Source organism: Microcebus murinus, chromosome 8 (assembly GCF_040939455.1).
Source record: "Microcebus murinus isolate Inina chromosome 8, M.murinus_Inina_mat1.0, whole genome shotgun sequence".
In the NCBI taxonomy this organism is placed as follows: domain Eukaryota; kingdom Metazoa; phylum Chordata; class Mammalia; order Primates; family Cheirogaleidae; genus Microcebus; species Microcebus murinus.
In genome coordinates, this window is record NC_134111.1 from 45,381,507 (window position 1) to 45,399,439 (window position 17,933).

Genomic DNA, 17,933 nt, shown 5'->3' on the forward strand with positions numbered 1-17,933 from the left:
AGAACAACCAACATTTTTACTGCAAATAGTTTCAGTGTGCAATCATAGATAAAAACAATATGAAGACATTCCTTAATATATTATTTATTCAGTTAAAATTCAAAACAAAGCTATATTTATAAAAGTGTCAAAGCAATAGGAACATAGCTGGAGAGACAGTTCTGCCTTTCTGATATTTCCCCATGAAAACAGCATTATAAATGCTGATTAGATTATATCATGCTGGTAAAATAAAATAGAATGTCTAGTTAGATTAAAGACCCAATTACCGCTTAATACATTATTTCTTGCTCCACTTACAATGTATTCTATGCACAGCTGCCAGAGAAACCCTTGAAAACATAAAGTTTTTAAAATGTTGCCTCAGATCATGCTGGAAGCCCTCTGGTGACTCCTCATTATATCCAGAGGAATGACAACAGTCCCTATGGTCGGTCCGACCTGGTCTGGTCTCCTGTGCTATGACCTTATCTCTGACTACTCCCCTCTTCTTCACTCTGTCCCACCCACGTTCATCTCCTTGTATCCCTTTGGGCTTCTGCACCAACTGCTCCCTTTGTCTGAAACACTCTACCATATTGTCACACGTTCCCTTCAAGTCTTTGTTCAGATCTTACCCTCCTCCTAAGGCCCACCCTGACCACCATATCTAGAATAACCAGGGCCATACTCTGCTCTATTATTTTCTCCTGTCGTCTTCTAACAACATACTATATAATCTACTTAATTACATTATCTGTCTCCTCCTCTAGGAATATATGTTTCATCTTCTAACAACATACTATATAATCTACTTAATTACATTATTTGTTTCCTCCTCTAGGAATATATGTGTTGGGGGCAAGGAAAGTAACTTGTTTTTACACAAGTATTTCCCCAGCTCCAAGCAGAAGGCTGGGTACTCTAGAAACATTTGTAGAATGAATCCTGAATACTGAATGGATACTGAAAAAATGTATTCCAACTTCTAATTAAGTGAAAAGGGATCATGACTGAGGAGACTGAGATCAATGCAAGGTACAATTCTGTGAGGGCTTAGTTAAAAAAAAAAAAAAAGTAAAGAAAACCTGGAGAAGAACATGATGATCAATAAAAAGCAGCATGGGTTCCCTCAGGGAAGGTCATTTTCTCTTCCCCCTGTTAACACAGTAACTGAAGCTACAGATCAAGGAGAACATTAAGAACTTTGTTTCTAGCAATGAAGTATTTGATGGTGCCCCTCCTGATAGTAATGTGTTAAAATGTGAGCTGAATATAACAAAGTTAGGATGTTTGTAACTGCTTACTATCTATAATAAAAGAGTACTGGCTAATGAATCCACATCAATTTAAAAGAACTCTCTGGTAGTCCAACACAAGGTTCCATCCCCAGTTCTACTCAAAAATTGTTAATGCTTAGATGAAACCATTACATTGTCTTAGCGCTAGATAAAGCAGACAACAGACGACCACAAAAAGTCATATAAAATAGATGGCAATCAGGATCCAAAAGGAATATGATAATATGGAATTATGGGATGAATCTGAGAAGATAAAGTTTCACAGAATAAATGGAGAGTCCTACATTTAAATCCAAAGGTACAAGTAGCAGATCTAAGGACTTCAGTTAACTGTTAGTTCAACAGGGTCAATAATGTAATGTGATTCACAAAAAGAAAGCCAGATGGACATCCAGAATAAGGAAAGAAAAGGGTCTACTCTAGGTCTTGTAGGTCAAATACATGTTTGGAATAGTGAGCTTAATAAGAGGCACAGACACAGTAAAGGACATTCTTAGGTTTTCATAGCCAGAGTTCTTAAAACAATGCCATATAAAAATTAAATGGTTGAAAACATGGACTTGTCTAGGAGAACAGGAAAACTAATTTCTAAAATCTGAAGGTCTGTTTTATGAATGGGGAAGGATCCTTGCTTTGACTAAGTAACTAGACTTGCTCTATGTCACTCCAGGGAAAAGGAGGACCAGTTTAACTTAACACAGAAAATAGTGTCTAATAATCAAAGTTATACAACACAGGATGGGTACTTTGATGGTGATGTTACAGATTGGATTAAAAAATAAGGTAAGTGTCTGAATTACATAACTTTTAATAGTTCTTCTAAACTGACGATTTTAAGATTTTATGAAATACAAATGAATATTTGCAAATCAATACTTTTATTAGTTGCTATAAATATTATTAATTGCTATTCATTGCTATATTTTGACTAAAAACTATTTCAACTAATATAGATATTAAATAGTATCATTTTAAGATGCCAATATAGCCTAATGCATTAAAGATAACTTATTAGCACCATTTATAAAATCATGTAAAGTACCCTTGAAAATAGGTTCCAGAATTACTCACCTGCATTGGACAGAAGTTTAGATATTCTTTAACAATTTCTAATAAGAAATCAGGATTTAGCATTTCAAAATACTGTATGCCAAGAGGTAAATCTTCTAAGTGTGAAAAATGAATGTCTAGGACATCATTTAATAAATTAATAACTTCTTCCTGTCGTTTATTTTTCTTCATAGCAAGAATGGCATGTAAATAGGTTAATTCCTGGAAAATAAGTAGTTTTCATAAATTATTCCATTCAATTATAAAGCCATTTATTTCCACTTAGATTTCAAATGAATATAAAGTGCTATTTATTGTAATTACTTGTTCAAACTTAAGTATTAACTACATGGACTTTTAGACTCATTTAGAAGAGTATTTAAAATCTAGTTTTGTATGGAGGTAAATTAATAAATGCAGTTATGTATTAAAAATCATGAACATTAGTCCTTTAAAGCCATTAATAAACAATAAGACTGATTTAAATTTTCATGGTTTATAAATATTAATAGCTGGGATCTACGATCTGATAAAATAAAATACTGTACCGCAGATTTTCCAAGGGACTGCTGAACTGCACTAAAAAATTCTAGCTGCTGATCTGCTTCCTCTATTTGCCCTTCAATTAATTGACATTGGATAATTCCTAAAACCAAACAGGACAAAAATAGTCAAGTTCACACCAATTCAGGCATATACACTTCAAGCTAACATAAACTACATTAATAAAACACATTTTCCTCCTATCACAATAAAGTTTTAGATTTAAAAAAAAACAGAAGAAAAAGGTGAAAGACAGTAAAATGGGTAGCCTTGAAGCTATATAATGTCATTTACTAAAGAATTTATAATTTATAGAAACTATCTTATAAAAATCTATTTTTTCAAGATACTTGTAAAATAAAAATTTTATTTTAAAAAATACATGACTTTTTCTATTGTTGATAGCAGAGAACAGTTTAATTTCAGACAACTGCCAAATATGTTTGTTCTTCTTTAATGGCAAGTTAAAAGCAATTATTTGCATCTATGTTAGGAACATTTATGGAAATGGTTACCATACCAAATAGTGAAGAGATATTAGACTCATCAAGTATCATGGCATTCTTATACCACTTCACTGCCTCTTTGATTTTTCCTTGTAAAATCATTTGGTATCCGAGTTCTATAGCATATTCTGGTTGTTGAGAGTTTAAACTAAAAGCTCTCTCTAATAATGTTTGAAGTTTTTGAAGAATGGGTTGACTACGTCCACACTAAAAAGAAAAAAAAATTAAGTTAGACTAGAAGTCAAACACTTCTGAGACTGAGGGATTCTTTTTCTAAATATATACATAACTGTACTTCATAAGGGTGAAAAAAGCAATAATTACTTAATAATTAAAGAAAAATAACATTTCTTTATTAATCATCAAGAAAGAGTTTATATTCTATTAGAACTTGTATATCCTAATGAACAGGGCTTTTACAAAATAGTATGAAAAGTATACTTCTAATTATGTTGCTGCACAAACATATTTTTAGAAATTCTTTTTCAAACTATCTCATGATTTTTTTTACAAATTACACAAGAAAATCATTATTGTAAGGACATGTATGTGCACATATATACACACATTATTTCATATATATAAAACAATTAAATAAAAAACTTGGACTAGAATCTGGTTTCTCCCTAAAGACAAGCTGTGCCACCAGTGAGAATATTTTAAAAGATCTTAGAATCTTCTTGAAGAAAAATTCAAAAATATTTCAAGAAATTTCAATGTTGTTAACATTAGAACAAGTATATAACTTTTTTTTTTTTTGGAGACAGAGTCTCACTTTGTTGCCCAGGCTAGAGTGAGTGCCGTGGCATCAGCCTAGCTCACAGCAATCTCAATCTCCTGGGCTCAGGCAATCCTTCTGCTTCAGCCTCCCAAGTAACTGGGACTACAGGCATGTGCCAGACTACAGTGAGTGCCATGGCGTCAGCCTAGCTCACAGCAACCTCAAACTCCTGGCTCAAGCGATCCTCCTGCCTCAGCCTCCCAGGTAGCTGGGATTACAGGCATTTGCCACAATGCCTGGCTAATTTCTATGTATTTTTAGTTGGCCAATTAATTTCTTTCTATTTTTTTTAGCAGAGACGGGGTCTCACTCTTGCTCAGGCTGGTTTTAAACTCCTGACCTTCAGCCATCCATTTGCCTCAGCCTCCCAGAGTGCTAGGATTATAGGCGTGAGCCACCGCACCCAGCCAAGCATATAACTTTTGAAGACAACTTTTAAGAGTAAAATATTTATTTAAATATTTGAATAAATTTAAATAATTTAGGTAGCTTAATAAAAAAATAATGGAAATGTTCCTGGCAATAAAGTAAACAAAAAAGGTAAACACCCTTCTTAAACTTTTATAACAAGGATTTGTTTTTACCTTAAATGTCACACAATTGGACAACCTTTGCTTTTAAATAAGAGAATTCAGTTTATTAAAGTCATTTAACAATATCCTTCATTTTTTTCTTTCAATTTTATATTTGCTAATTATTTTACTTATGTGTATCTTTTACTTATGTTTTGCTAGTTCAATTCACTTTTTAATCTTCTCATTCCTTGTATTGATTTCAAGATTTTGCTGTATTTTTCTATTGCATTCCTTTTATTGGATGCTTATAATAAAAACATTTCTTCACTATTATAAAAAAAATAAGATAGCAACCATTTCCCCACCAAAACAGTCTATTACCTACTTTAAAAGTTTTTTTCCAAATAGTTTTAAAAAACAAAACAAGAGCAAAGAACAACCTAGTCATAAATCCTGTTCTCTGATTAAAATAAACTCCTTTGTATTTTCTTTGCCTAGAAGGCACTTCTCTATCCTTAAAGGTACAATAACTGCTGTTTCTTCAATGAAACCCCAATGATGGGTTCTTTTAGTTGGAAACCATATGCCTTTCTGAGAAATGTATCACATATTTAGATACATATCATATTTTCACACTAGACCATATGCTCTTTGGTGCCTCAATCTTTTCGACTTATTTTATATCCCCTACTATAGATAAGAGATCTTGTACACAGTAGGTAGTCTTACAGTTCTGCTGAATGCTAGTGTAATCTTATAGAAAAGTTGATCATTTTGTGGTTCCATGGCATCCAATGCATTTTCTAACTTTTCTAGCTTGGTGGAAGCCTAAAATGAAAGTAATCAATATTAATTTCAAAATTAATTTTATGTTCTTAAAACATTAATTTTAGGAAAACAGAACATAATACATGTATATATGCACTAATAAAATATGCTATTGCTAATATTTTAAAAGACCTTGCTTTTAAAAATTCCCTCTCTTCCAAAAGAATCTTATATGTTGTAAGACATATTAAAATTTTTTTAATAAACTCAATAATTATAAATAAAAATTCTTGAGTTTTAGAATGTATTCCTTTAGAATGTATTCCTTTAGAATGTATTTGTTATTTAATGGAAACCTTTGGATTGGTAAAGATACCTATAATACTCAGATTATATATGCCAAGCTCCCCCCAATAATTAATTTATAATACAAATGAGGTATGAATGATAACTTATTTACAAACAATATTACATGAGATCAGCCCTTGAATTGTCTATATAGACTGGCTTACATTTAAAATGTTTTCCAGAGTAGAAAAATCATTAAAGTAGTTAGTATAAGTAATTTCAATGCCTGGAAAGTTTACTGAAGATTTGCCCCAACTAAGATTCTTTTAGTATTTACTGAAGTACTTATTAGGTACTGTCACATTGAGCAATACAACCACCCCAACCCAATGCAAATCCACTACAAGTTATAATACTATTTGCTTCAGATTTTGGCACTCCATACTCTAGTCAATGTATTCACTACTACACACAGATATACCTTATTATAAGGTACAGTATTTCATACTAAGGTATGATTTCATCCTAAGCTGATTTAACTTTTGCAAATTCAACTAAATTGTAAAAATATTATAAATTGCATTTTGTGTCTGTACTTTTTCAAACACAGTAACACTGTTCTCACTAATCATATATATTATGGCATAAGAGTTTTATATAGAAAACCACACATACTGTAATTAATGATGTAAGGGAGTTTTGAGGGTAATTTCAATTATATGATATTTTTGCTTTATTAGCTGATTTCAGAAGCTGATGTCTTTGTTAAGGTGTATTTCTAGTAATAAACTAAAAACTACTAAGACATACATTCTACAATAGCAGTTCAAGGTTTTAATGTATGTGTGCATGCACATGTGTGTGTATGTGTAATGAAATATACTTTTAATACAGGAAACTTAAATAATACAAGTCAACTTACCTTCTCTATATCCCCCTCCCTACACAAATAGTAAAGAGCCAGCATTCTTAGTGCTTCCACATTTTGGCTATCTTGGAGCAGTAACCTGCAGAAAAACATTTCAGTCAATGTTGAAATAAATTTACATATTTTCTTTTATTCAAGGGCTTGAAAAGTTGGTTTATTTGTTTCACTGTTCCACTGTTCATATAAGTAATTTTAGTTAGTAAAATTCCATCCGCTTTATGAAAATTACCAACCTCGTTAAACTAAAAAAGTCTCTAGAATTTAATTTTTGGTATGTTTTTAAAAAGATATGAATAGACCACATTAGTCTCATTAAATTCTGTGACAATCCTAAATAAAATGTTAGCTAACTATACAAAACATTATATTAAAAGAATAATTCCCCTTGAGTAGGCTGATTTATTATAGGAATTCTTGGAATGCAAAGATAGGTCAAACATTGAAAACTCTATTAATGTTATTCACATTAAAATAGATTCCTATGTGATAAAGACAAATTAGAAAATATTTTGAAAAAATAGCCTTTTAATTGGAACAAAAACCAAAAGAAAAAAATAACAAGTATAAACTTAGTAAGAAATATGCAAAAGTTATAAAATGCCTATAACTTTACTCAAGGACATTTTAAAAAGGAACTGAACAAAAGAGGTAACACCCTAGGTTTCTTATCATGGATGATGTGGTACATTGAATTATTGGCTCCAGTTTTTAACTCTCCCTGAAGATGTGCCTTCTGCCATGTAACTAACTGACCAGATCCTCCTACAAAAGATGGAATGAACTTTACTGCTCCTTGACGAGGGACTTGGACACTCTTTTTATATTGGTCAATGGAATGTGGGCAAGAGTAGCAGCGTAGGAAGCCTAAATTTCAGAAGCATGCTTATTTCTGCTTGTTCTTTTGCATCTCTGCTGTCACTATGAGAAGAGTTTCCTCTGATTAGCTGCTGCTTTTTGGCTTGAGCCCAGGGAAAAACACCGTTGGATATGATCAGAGCCCAACTGCAACGAGGTGTCATGCCCACCTAGCTGAATCTGAAGCCTGAAGCAGAGTCCTAGCCAAGCCTGCTTGAAATCAACAGACCCTGGATGAGCCACACAAACTTGAGGAAAGAATATTTATTATCATACGCCTTGAGATTTATGGTTGTTTCTAATATACAAATATAGTTGGCTGATATAATAATGCTCAGTTTTGGTTAAAAACATTTCCCCCCAATAACTACAGATTTAATGCAATTCAAACCACAATCTTATAAAGTTTCTTTTTTAACTTGGTAAGTTAATTCTGACAGTCAATGGCAAAAAAATAGCCAACAAAACTGTCAAAAGAGAAACGACATGATGGAGAACTTGCCCTAAAAGATATTAAATTCCATTAGAAATTTAGGAAAGAACAGGCCTAGTTAAAGACAAACAAACAAACAAAAAATGACACACACACACAGGATTAGTCAACAGAAGAAAAACAATAGCTTTCAGCATATAAAAAGATGATCAATCTCAACACAATCAAAAAATGAAAATAAAAGTAAAGTACTTCACTTATTCTATCAGATTACTTAAAAAACAAAAACAAACACACACACACTGATAATAGCCATCTAGTGGGGATAGGGTGAGGGGACATTCAATAGACTATTGACAGGAGTATAAATTAGTATAATTTCCTAGAACAATTTCTTAACAAATACAGTATCTTTGATTAAACAATCTTTCATTTGGGAAACCTTCCTCCAGAAATACTCTAGTATGTATACAAAGAGGTATGGGTGGTTGTTCACTCTAATATACTGAACAGTGAAAAATTTTAAACTGCTTAAGTGCATATCAATGGAGAAAAACTAAATGAACTATTTGTATATTCATTTCATAGAATGCTACTCAGTTGTTTAAAAATGATTAGGGAAAAAAAGAAATAAAATGGTCTTTGTTCACAGATGGCATGAACCTCTATGTAGAAATCTAAAAGAATCAACAAGAAAACCTCCTGGAATTGAAAAATAATTATAGCAGGATTATAGGATATAATGTTAATTAATACACAATATCAATCGATTTCCAACAATGACTGGTAGAATTTGAAATTAAAAACACAATACCATTTACATTAGCACCCCCCAAAATGAAATACTTAGGTCTATATCCAACAAAATATGTACAAGATCTATATAAGGACAATTTAAAAATTCTTATAAAAAATCAAAGAACCAAATAAATGGAGAGATATTCCTCACTTGTCATGGATACAAAGACAATATTATCAAGATGTTAGTTCTCAACTTGATCTTTAGATTCAATGAAATCCCAATCAATATCCCAGCAAGTTATTTTGTGAATATTGACAAACTGATTCTAAAGTTTATATGGAGAGGCAAAAGACCTAGAAGAGACAACACAATATTGAAAGAGAAGAACAAAGTTGGAGGACCGACATTACTTGACCTCAAGACTTACTATAAAACTTCTATAATCAAGACAGTATAGTATTGTTAAAAGAATAGACAAGTAGATCAATGAAACAAGATAAAGATCGCAGAAATAGACCTACATAAATATAGTCAATTGGTCTTTGACAAAGGAACAAAGACAATGCAAAGAAGAAAACACAGTTTTTTCAACAGACAGCAGTGGAACAACTGGACATCCACATGCAAAAAATATACTCTTTGAAAGACACTGCCAAGAAAATGAGAAGACAAGTCATATATAGGTAGAAACTATTTGTAAAAGACATATCTGATAAAAGACTGTTTTCCAAAATATACAAATAACTCTTCAAACTCAACAATAAGAAAAAGAATGGGGGGGCCCCGAGGGGGAGAAAGGAAAAAAAAAGAAAACTGATTAAAATGAGCCAAAGACCTTAACAGATACCTCACCAAAGAAGATATACAGATAGCAAATAAGCATATGAAAAGATGCTCCACATTTTAAGTCATCAGGTAAATGCAAATTAAAATAGCAATGAGCATTACACACCTATCAGAATGACCAAAATCCAGAACACAGACAACACCAAATGCTGGTGAGGATATGAAGCAACAGGAACCCTCATTCATTACTAGTGGAAATGTAATATTGTACAATCACTCTGAAAGACAGTTTGGCAGTTTCTTACAAAACTAAATATATTCTTACCATATGATTCAGCAATCACACTCCTTGGTATTTAACTCAAATGAACTGAAAACTTATGTCAATGCAAAAACCTGCCCATGGATGTTGATATTTATAGCAGCTTTATTCATCACTGCCAAAACTTGGAAGCAATAAAGATGCCTTGGTTGGCCTCCAGATATCATTTCTTACTAAAAGAGAATAGATTTCCCTGGACAAATGGCTGATACTGACTTGGGGCAGTAAATACACAAAATAAGCCTGGTATAGCTGTCATACCAAAGAGCAAGGTAACTATCAAAGATTACTAGGATCATGTCAAAAGCACTTAAGAACTAACTTCAAGAAGCTCTAAATGCCAAAGAAAAGACAGTTTGTGCAAATGAAATGTCCAGAAGCATTCAAGTTTAAATGTAGTTAGGTAGCTGAATGGATAAATAAACTATGACATGTACAGGCAATGGGATATTATTTAAGGCTACAAAGAAATGAGTCATCAAGTCATGAAAAGACACGGAGGAAACTTAAATGCATAATACTAAGTGAAAGAAGCCAATTTAAAAAGGCTGTATGTTGTATTATTCCATATTACAGGACATTCTGGAAAAGACAAAACTATGGAGATGGTAAAAAGATCAGTAGTTGCCAAGGGTTGGGGGAATGAAGAATGTATAGGAGAAACACTATAAAGAGGATGTTTAGGGCAGTAGAAATACTCTTTATGATACTAAAATGATGAATACATGTCATTATAAATTTGTCCGAAGCCATGGAATGTACAACAAAAGTGAACTGTAATGTAAATATGGACTTTGGGCAACTGTGTTGTGTCTGTCAGTCTGGGTTCATCAATTGTAACAAATGCACCACTGTGTTGGGGGATGGTGATAATTGGGTAGACAATCTCTATGTGGGACAAGGATTATATGGGAACTCTCCATACCTTCTGCTCAATTTTGTTGTGAACCTAAAATTGCCCCTAAAAATAAAGTCTATTAAAAAAATTAGGTATACCTGTGTGAATGAATAGAAATGATATCAGTTAAAAAAATACAAGTTTAAAACTATATAATGAATCTATTTATTTAAAAAATACTCTGAAAATACATACACATTTTTGTATATATTATATAAAAGCCACACACACATACACACACAGAGTGCCCAGAAAAAATACAGAAAGACACATACATCAAAAATTTACTAGTGCCCAAACTGTGGCCTCCAGATATCATTTCTTACTAAAAGAGAAAAGATTTCCCTGGACAAATGGCTGATACCGGCTTGGGGCAGTAAATACACAAAATAAGCCTGGTACAGCTGTCATACCAAAGAGCAAGGTAACTATCAAAGATTACTAGGATCATGTCAAAAGCACTTAAGAACTAATTTGAAGAAGCTCTAAATGCCAAAGAAAAGACAGTTTGTGCAACTATAATAACTGAAATGTCTAGAAGCATTCAAGTTTAAATCCATGGTATGTAAACAAACAAACAAACAAACCCAAAACATTAATCAACTATCACTGGAGGATGATAGAGAAATCTTCCTTTTTTGGTTTTATTGAAACCTAGAAATAAAGGAAAAGACTCAAGCATTTTATCTTATCTTTCTTATATGAACTGTACCATTAGTTAACTAACCAATAAATAAGAAATTTTTCCTTATAGAAGTATTCCAGCTAAGAAATATAATCATACTGTAATCTCTAATGATCCAAGTATGTAGGTATTGAGGATGAATGGCTGCTAATATCACAAAAAGAGAGAGACAAGCAAGACATTACGTCTCTTTAACGGAAGAACTCAGCACCACTTAGGAAGTAACCGTAAAAATCAACAAAATCCATATCACAGAAAACTCTACAGGACAAAAAAATACTGGTTTCTTTAGTTTAAAAAAAAGCGAGAAGGAAGAGAGGGAAAGAGAAAAGAAGGGAGAGGAAGAGAGATGGAGACAGTAAGGTCAAGGGAGAGAGGAAAGAAGGGAAGGAGGGAGAGACAGAGAGAGAACTCCTGAGAACGACTGGTAGGGAACTTAGAGATTTAAAAAATATACACCAGCCACAATGTGTGGACCTTATTTGTATCCTGATTTTAAAAAAAACTTATAAAAATAACACAAGATATTTGGGACAACAGGAAATTTGAATACTGTCGGGATATTTCATAATATTAAGAAACTTCAATGGTAGGCTGTCATGAAAAAAACATATTAAGAAACTATGTTTCTAGATGTGATAGTGATATTATCTTTATGTCGGGGGGGGGGGGAAGAATGTTTGCAATACATCCTGTAATATTTACAGATGAAATGATATAAATCTTGAATTTGCTTCAAAATGAAAATTAATGAGAGGATGGCCATGGTCATGTGGTGATGGCAGTTGGGGGCAGGAAACAGATAAGGGTGCTTTTCACTATTTTATTCTCTCTGCTTTTATGAAAGTCTAAAATTCTCCATAATAACAAGGTCAAAAAATATTTACTGGTTACACTAGGATGTGGAAAGCAGTGGAGGGAACTATGTATTTTTTTTTCCTCTACAAATGCATTAATTATAAAAATAATGCATCTTAACAGAAATGATAGAAGATGTTAACAAAGATGCTGCCAAAATGTTAGGCCCCGAGATAGCCATTAATATTTTGTCAGATATAGATAAAAACTAAGCAAGCTTGCAAGTCATTTATTCTGAAGATTTTAAGATTATAAACCTCAATCCATATTAAAGCAAAGCTGACTTCCTATGCAATTTATGCTTCATCCGTATCTTCAAAGGATCCTGCCTAATGTTTACATGAGAATTTCTACTAAGACGTCCTGATTTAAAAGTGTACTTTTATCACCTATGAAATTTACTTCTTTGTAATCTCAGTATTAAGTGACATGAAGTCATTTGTTAGTCAAGAAGTATAAATTTGTGATTCAAACACATTACACATTTATTCTCAATCTCATAGCCTTAAATGGCATCTATGTGCCAGTCACTCCAAAATATTTATCTCTAACCTAGACCTCTCTCCAGAACTCCAGATTCAGCCATCCAGCTGCCTGCTCTATTTTTATTTCTAAGAGGCATCTCAAACTTATGATGTCCAAAACTAAACTTTTTACCTGCCCCTAAAACCTTTTTTTCCCACGCTCTTCCTGTTTGCCTAACTACAACTCCGTCCTCTAGCATAAGTAGCATTTAAGAGCACAGACTATGGGACCAGAGTGCTCTACATCTGAATCCTGACTCCACCACTAACTAGCAGCGTGGCTCTGGGTAAACTACTTAACCTTTCTGTGTCTTAGTCTATTCAACTGCAAAATAGAGATACTAATGGTACCTACCTCTTAGGGTGGCTGCAGGGATAAACAGCACTCCCTATGTGCAGGCACTCTGAATGAACACTTTACAACAGTTCGTCATCATTATTATTGCTGTTATTTTAATTGTTCAGGCCCCAAACCTTCAACTATTCTCTTTCTCTCCCTTTCCTAATCAAAACACACCCAAATTCCAACCACTTTTCAAGGCACTTCCACTACCACTCTCCTGGGCCTGCCACCAGCACTTCTCTTCCCAATTATGGCCACAACTTGCAAAACAGTCTCCCTGCTTCTACCCTTACCCCCGTTCCCACAGTCTGTTCTCCACACAGCAGAGTGATTCTTTTCAAATGTAATCCAGATCATGGCACTCCTCTGTTCAAAACCCTCCAAGGACTTCACACTTCAGGAAAAAAAATTGAAATACTTACAATGACCGACAATACCCTTTATGCCCTTCCTCTCTGACCTCACAGCCTACTCATCTCTCTTACTCCTTCCCACTCCTCAAACTACCATAGGATGCCTGCTCCTGCTTCTGGGTCTTCGCATTTGCTTTTGCTTCTTTCTGCAAAGTCTTTTCCCAGACATGCAGATCTGCATTGCTTATTCCCTTACCTTCCTCAGGTCTTTGCTCACATGCCATCTTCTCAGTGAGGCCTTTCCTAATCACCCCATAAAATCGAATGCCTTAACATTCCCTATGTCTTTCCTGCTGTATCTTTTCTCTATAACACTTATACTTTCTAACAAACTATATAATGAACTTATTTGGTTTGCTTAGTATATGGTTTTTCTCACTTGAATATAAGCTTCCGTGGGGGCAGGCGTATTTGTTTGCCTAAGAGTACCTGTCTTAGAGTAGGCACTCAGATATTTATGTAAATCAATAAATTCAGTTTTTAAAAGCAATATGATTTTAAGTATTTCCTAAATTCTATACTGTTTGGAAAAATCAAATTAAAAAAATGCACATAGATTTTCCTTTTTCTCGAAATAATAACCAGATGCAAAGAGACTTATCGTTTTTTACTTAACCTTTGTGCTGTCTCAACTGTCTGGTCCCAATCCTGCAAGGCTAGTTGTAATTTCATTTTCTTCACAAAAGCAGGAAGGAAGCTTGGAAAGTTGACGATTATCTGGTTCACAGTGTCCAGAGCACCTGAATAATTTTGGCGCATCTCAAGGCATTGTGCCTAATGGAAGGAAAAAAAGTGATGTCAAAACTGTGATCTTATATATCATGGTTCTCATGATCCAGAGTACGTAGAATACTAGTGTTTTACATTTCCTGACTTTTCTACAAAGAGCAGATATCACTTTAATAAGGAAAAAAAAGTTTTTATCAAAATTTCAAAATATCACAGAATAAAAATATATTTTATATAACTTTTAAATAGCTAAAAAATATGACTGAAGGATAAAATTTTTAAAAATGTTTTTAGAAATAGCATAAAATAAAGAATTTCAATTTAGAACAGAAAAATTCTTTTTAAATTAAAATATTACCAGATATTTGCAAGTACCATCTAAACTTTAAGACATTTCTGAAATTTTGCATATTTTTTTTTTTTAGAAATTACTTTTAGGTTAAAAAGATACAATTTTAAAGAAGCAAAACAAAGTTCATACAAATATCTCTACTTCTATATTTTCATTTCTAGAAATTATCTTAAGGAAATAATTGTAAGATGACAAAGAAGCATATAGATAATTTTTATGGCAGAATTGTTTATGTATGATAGAAAAAACAAAACCCAAAATGTACATAGATCAGTAGTAGTTAAATCATAGCATTATTTATTTAATAAAATTATAGGTAATCATTAAAAGTGATTATATGTCTTGGGAGGCCGAGGCGGGCGGATTGCTCAAGGTCAGGAGTTCGAAACCAGCCTGAGCAAGAGCGAGACCCCGTCTCTACTATAAATAGAAAGAAATTAATTGGCCAACTGATATATATATATAAAAAAATTAGCCGAGCATAGTGGCGCATGCCTGTAGTCCCAGCTACTCGGGAGGCTGAGGCAGAAGGATCACTGGAGCCCAGGAGTTTGAGGTTGCTGTGAGCTAGGCTGACGCCACGGCACTCACTCTAGCCTGGACAACAAAGCGAGACTCTGTCTCAAAAAAAAAAAAAAAAAAAAAAAAAAAAAAAAAGTGATTATATGTAGACTTGTAGATCTATATTTACTGACACGAAGAGATATCATATATAGTTTAACTTGCTATTTCTAGTGGTGATGTTTATTTTCTCAGATTTTACCGTACTTTCTGAAAAAAATGTTTTTACTATGCCTATGCATTAATCTCATAGTTAGAAATAATAAAGCTGTAAATGTAGTTAGTACAATAAAAACAGATAATGAGGCACACTTACCACATATTAGATTTTTTAAAAATTTGCTTCTGGATTTCCTATAGGAATAAATTTAGTTCTGGTATATTTCAATTAAAAATGTGTATCCAGTCTCAACACATCTATACTAGAACTGCAATATATACCTAAAAACAGTCTGAGATTATATTCCTATGAAACTGAAAGTATGAGAACCACCCAAAGATGCCACTTTGTCAAAATAAATTAATATTTAAGTTTCTAAATAACTGACAATAGAAAAAATACTCATATAGATAATTCTTTTAAAATTAGATTTGCTATTGGAATCTACTCAAACAGCTGGTGCTGCAAGATAAAATCACGCTACAAAGACCTTATGTGTATCCACATCTAATACTTTTCCTTAGACCACCCCCCTTCCATTTAAATGCAAAGTACCATATTAAGCTAAATTTGCTGTTCATTTGGTTTCTATCATTCCTAGTTGGATTAGACTAATGCAGCCCTTCTGCTGAATTAACTGAAAATAAATACATAATTGGAATGGGTCATATTAGAAAAACAATTTAAACCAATCTTGAGAATTGGAGGAAAAAGAAAAAAATCTCTCCTAAGCTGTTTATATTAACACCTAGAATAGCTCCTACTCCACAAGATTATGAACTAGAGTTTTAATAGGAAGAAAAATGATCAAGAAAAAGTGTTTTTTAAACTTGCCAAACGCCCAATTCCTACAGCTATGCCATCAGTAAAACTTGAGGGCAACTGGCCTGAATAGTAGTTGTACTGACGACAAATCTGAACAAACTCACTATCCACACGGATCGACAGGACGAAGGATGTGAGGACATTAACGATAGCCAACACACCAATCCTCTCCTCTTTTTTTCTTTTTTATCCCCTCAAATTATTGCTTATCTTGGGACTGTTGTTCACAAGAAAAAAAATTCTTTTTGCTGAATCAAAAATAAAAAAAAAATAAATTGTATTCAGAAGTATTCAGAAGGCATCAATGGGGATTGAAGAAAGGGTTCCACCTTTAAATATTTTCACCTATCAGCGATTTCTAAGGACTGTCAATTGCTCATCCCTCACAATGTATGTCTGCTCATGTTATTTCTCTGCTCAAAACTTTTCACTGGCTGCCTATTTAATTCAAAGTAAAAGCCACAGGCCTTACAAAATAGGCCTACCTCTTCTATTACCCTCATGCCCAACTTCTTTCCTCTGGCCTTTACTTCTACTCTCTTTACTCCTTCCACATTGGTCTCCTTGGTACCCCTGTGTATGTCTTAAGGTATCTGAACCTGTTATCTCCTCTATTTGAAACACTTTCTCCCAGATGCCCACAGCTTTAATCCTCACCTCATACAAGTCTTTTCTCAAATGTCACTTTCTCTGACCACCTCATTTAAAATCGCAAGTCCATGCCCCAGTTCTCCTTCTTCCCCTTTTCCTGCTTTATTTATAATTTTTCCATTGCACATATTACCTTCTAGTGTACTATATAATTTATTTACTTATTTTGTTTATTGTCTGTCTCCCTGAGTAAAATATAAGCTCTGTAAAACGAGGTTTTCTTTTGTTCAGAAATTTTCCTAGTATCAAAGAGTGATGCCTTATACATATTAGACACACAATAAATGTTGAAGAACAAAACATTTAAGTCAAAAACAACAAAAACAACTACCACCAATCCCAGATTCAGGAACTTTGGCAGGGAATATATTTCTCCAGTTTACTGTGTTCTAACAAATGCAAGTCCCCCTTACAGTTGAGATCTGATTACAGTATCATGAAAACTATCATCTTTTTTGAGCTACTTAGCTTTGTTGGGTTTTAAATATATTATGAATGCATTTTGAAACATGATTTATTTACCCTAAGTCCAACTCACCTTACCCAGCAAAGCAAAAATATCATTTCCATCTTCTAGTATCTCTTCAAAACACCTTAGTGCTTTTTTAGTATAAGGTTCTTTTCCTCTTGTAACATCAAGCCATGCTTTCAAAATGACTCCCTGTAAAATGAATAATTCTAATTATACTTCCATATTTTTAGAAATGAAAGAAATAAATATTGATGAAAGAGATAAGCCTAATGTCATTTTTTGGTAATTAATAGCAAATAGGACTTACAAAATAATGTTAAGAACAATAAAATTCTGTACAGTGAAATCATTTTGGAACCCTTGCCAGCCTAGAGTCTTGAGAACTATATTATGAATTTCAGCCCTTTAGATTACTTCTAGCTTCAATATTAATATTAAGAAGTTTGGGCCGGGCTCGGTGGCTCACGCCTGCAATCCTAGCACTCTGGGAGGCCGAGACGGGCAGATTGCTGGAGGGCAGGAGTTAGAAACCAGCCTGAGCAAGAGCGAGATCCCGTCTCTACTATAAATAGAAAGAAATTAATTGGCCAAGTAATATATATAGAAAAAATTAGCTGGGCATGGTGGCGCATGCCTGTAGTCCCAGCTACTCAGGAGGCTGAGGC

General features: G+C 33.3%; 1 protein-coding gene across 2 annotated transcripts in view; it reads right to left on the reverse strand.

The window, feature by feature from the left end:
* Positions 1 to 17,933, reverse strand: part of TTC21B (tetratricopeptide repeat domain 21B) — a 74,438-nt gene that overhangs the window by 46,126 nt on the left and 10,379 nt on the right. The window contains exons 2-8 of one of the 2 annotated variants that reach the window (XM_076005616.1): positions 17,340 to 17,457; positions 14,135 to 14,292; positions 6,654 to 6,738; positions 5,405 to 5,503; positions 3,394 to 3,586; positions 2,879 to 2,976; positions 2,352 to 2,552 (exon numbers count right to left, since the gene is read on the reverse strand). In XM_076005616.1, coding sequence (XP_075861731.1) covers positions 2,352 to 2,552; positions 2,879 to 2,976; positions 3,394 to 3,586; positions 5,405 to 5,503; positions 6,654 to 6,738; positions 14,135 to 14,292; positions 17,340 to 17,366 — 861 coding nt within the window. In that variant the 5' untranslated portion in view covers positions 17,367 to 17,457. Of the gene's footprint in view, positions 1 to 2,351; positions 2,553 to 2,878; positions 2,977 to 3,393; positions 3,587 to 5,404; positions 5,504 to 6,653; positions 6,739 to 14,134; positions 14,293 to 17,334; positions 17,458 to 17,933 lie in introns of both variants that reach the window. The other variant, XM_012761172.2, reaches the window with a different exon arrangement.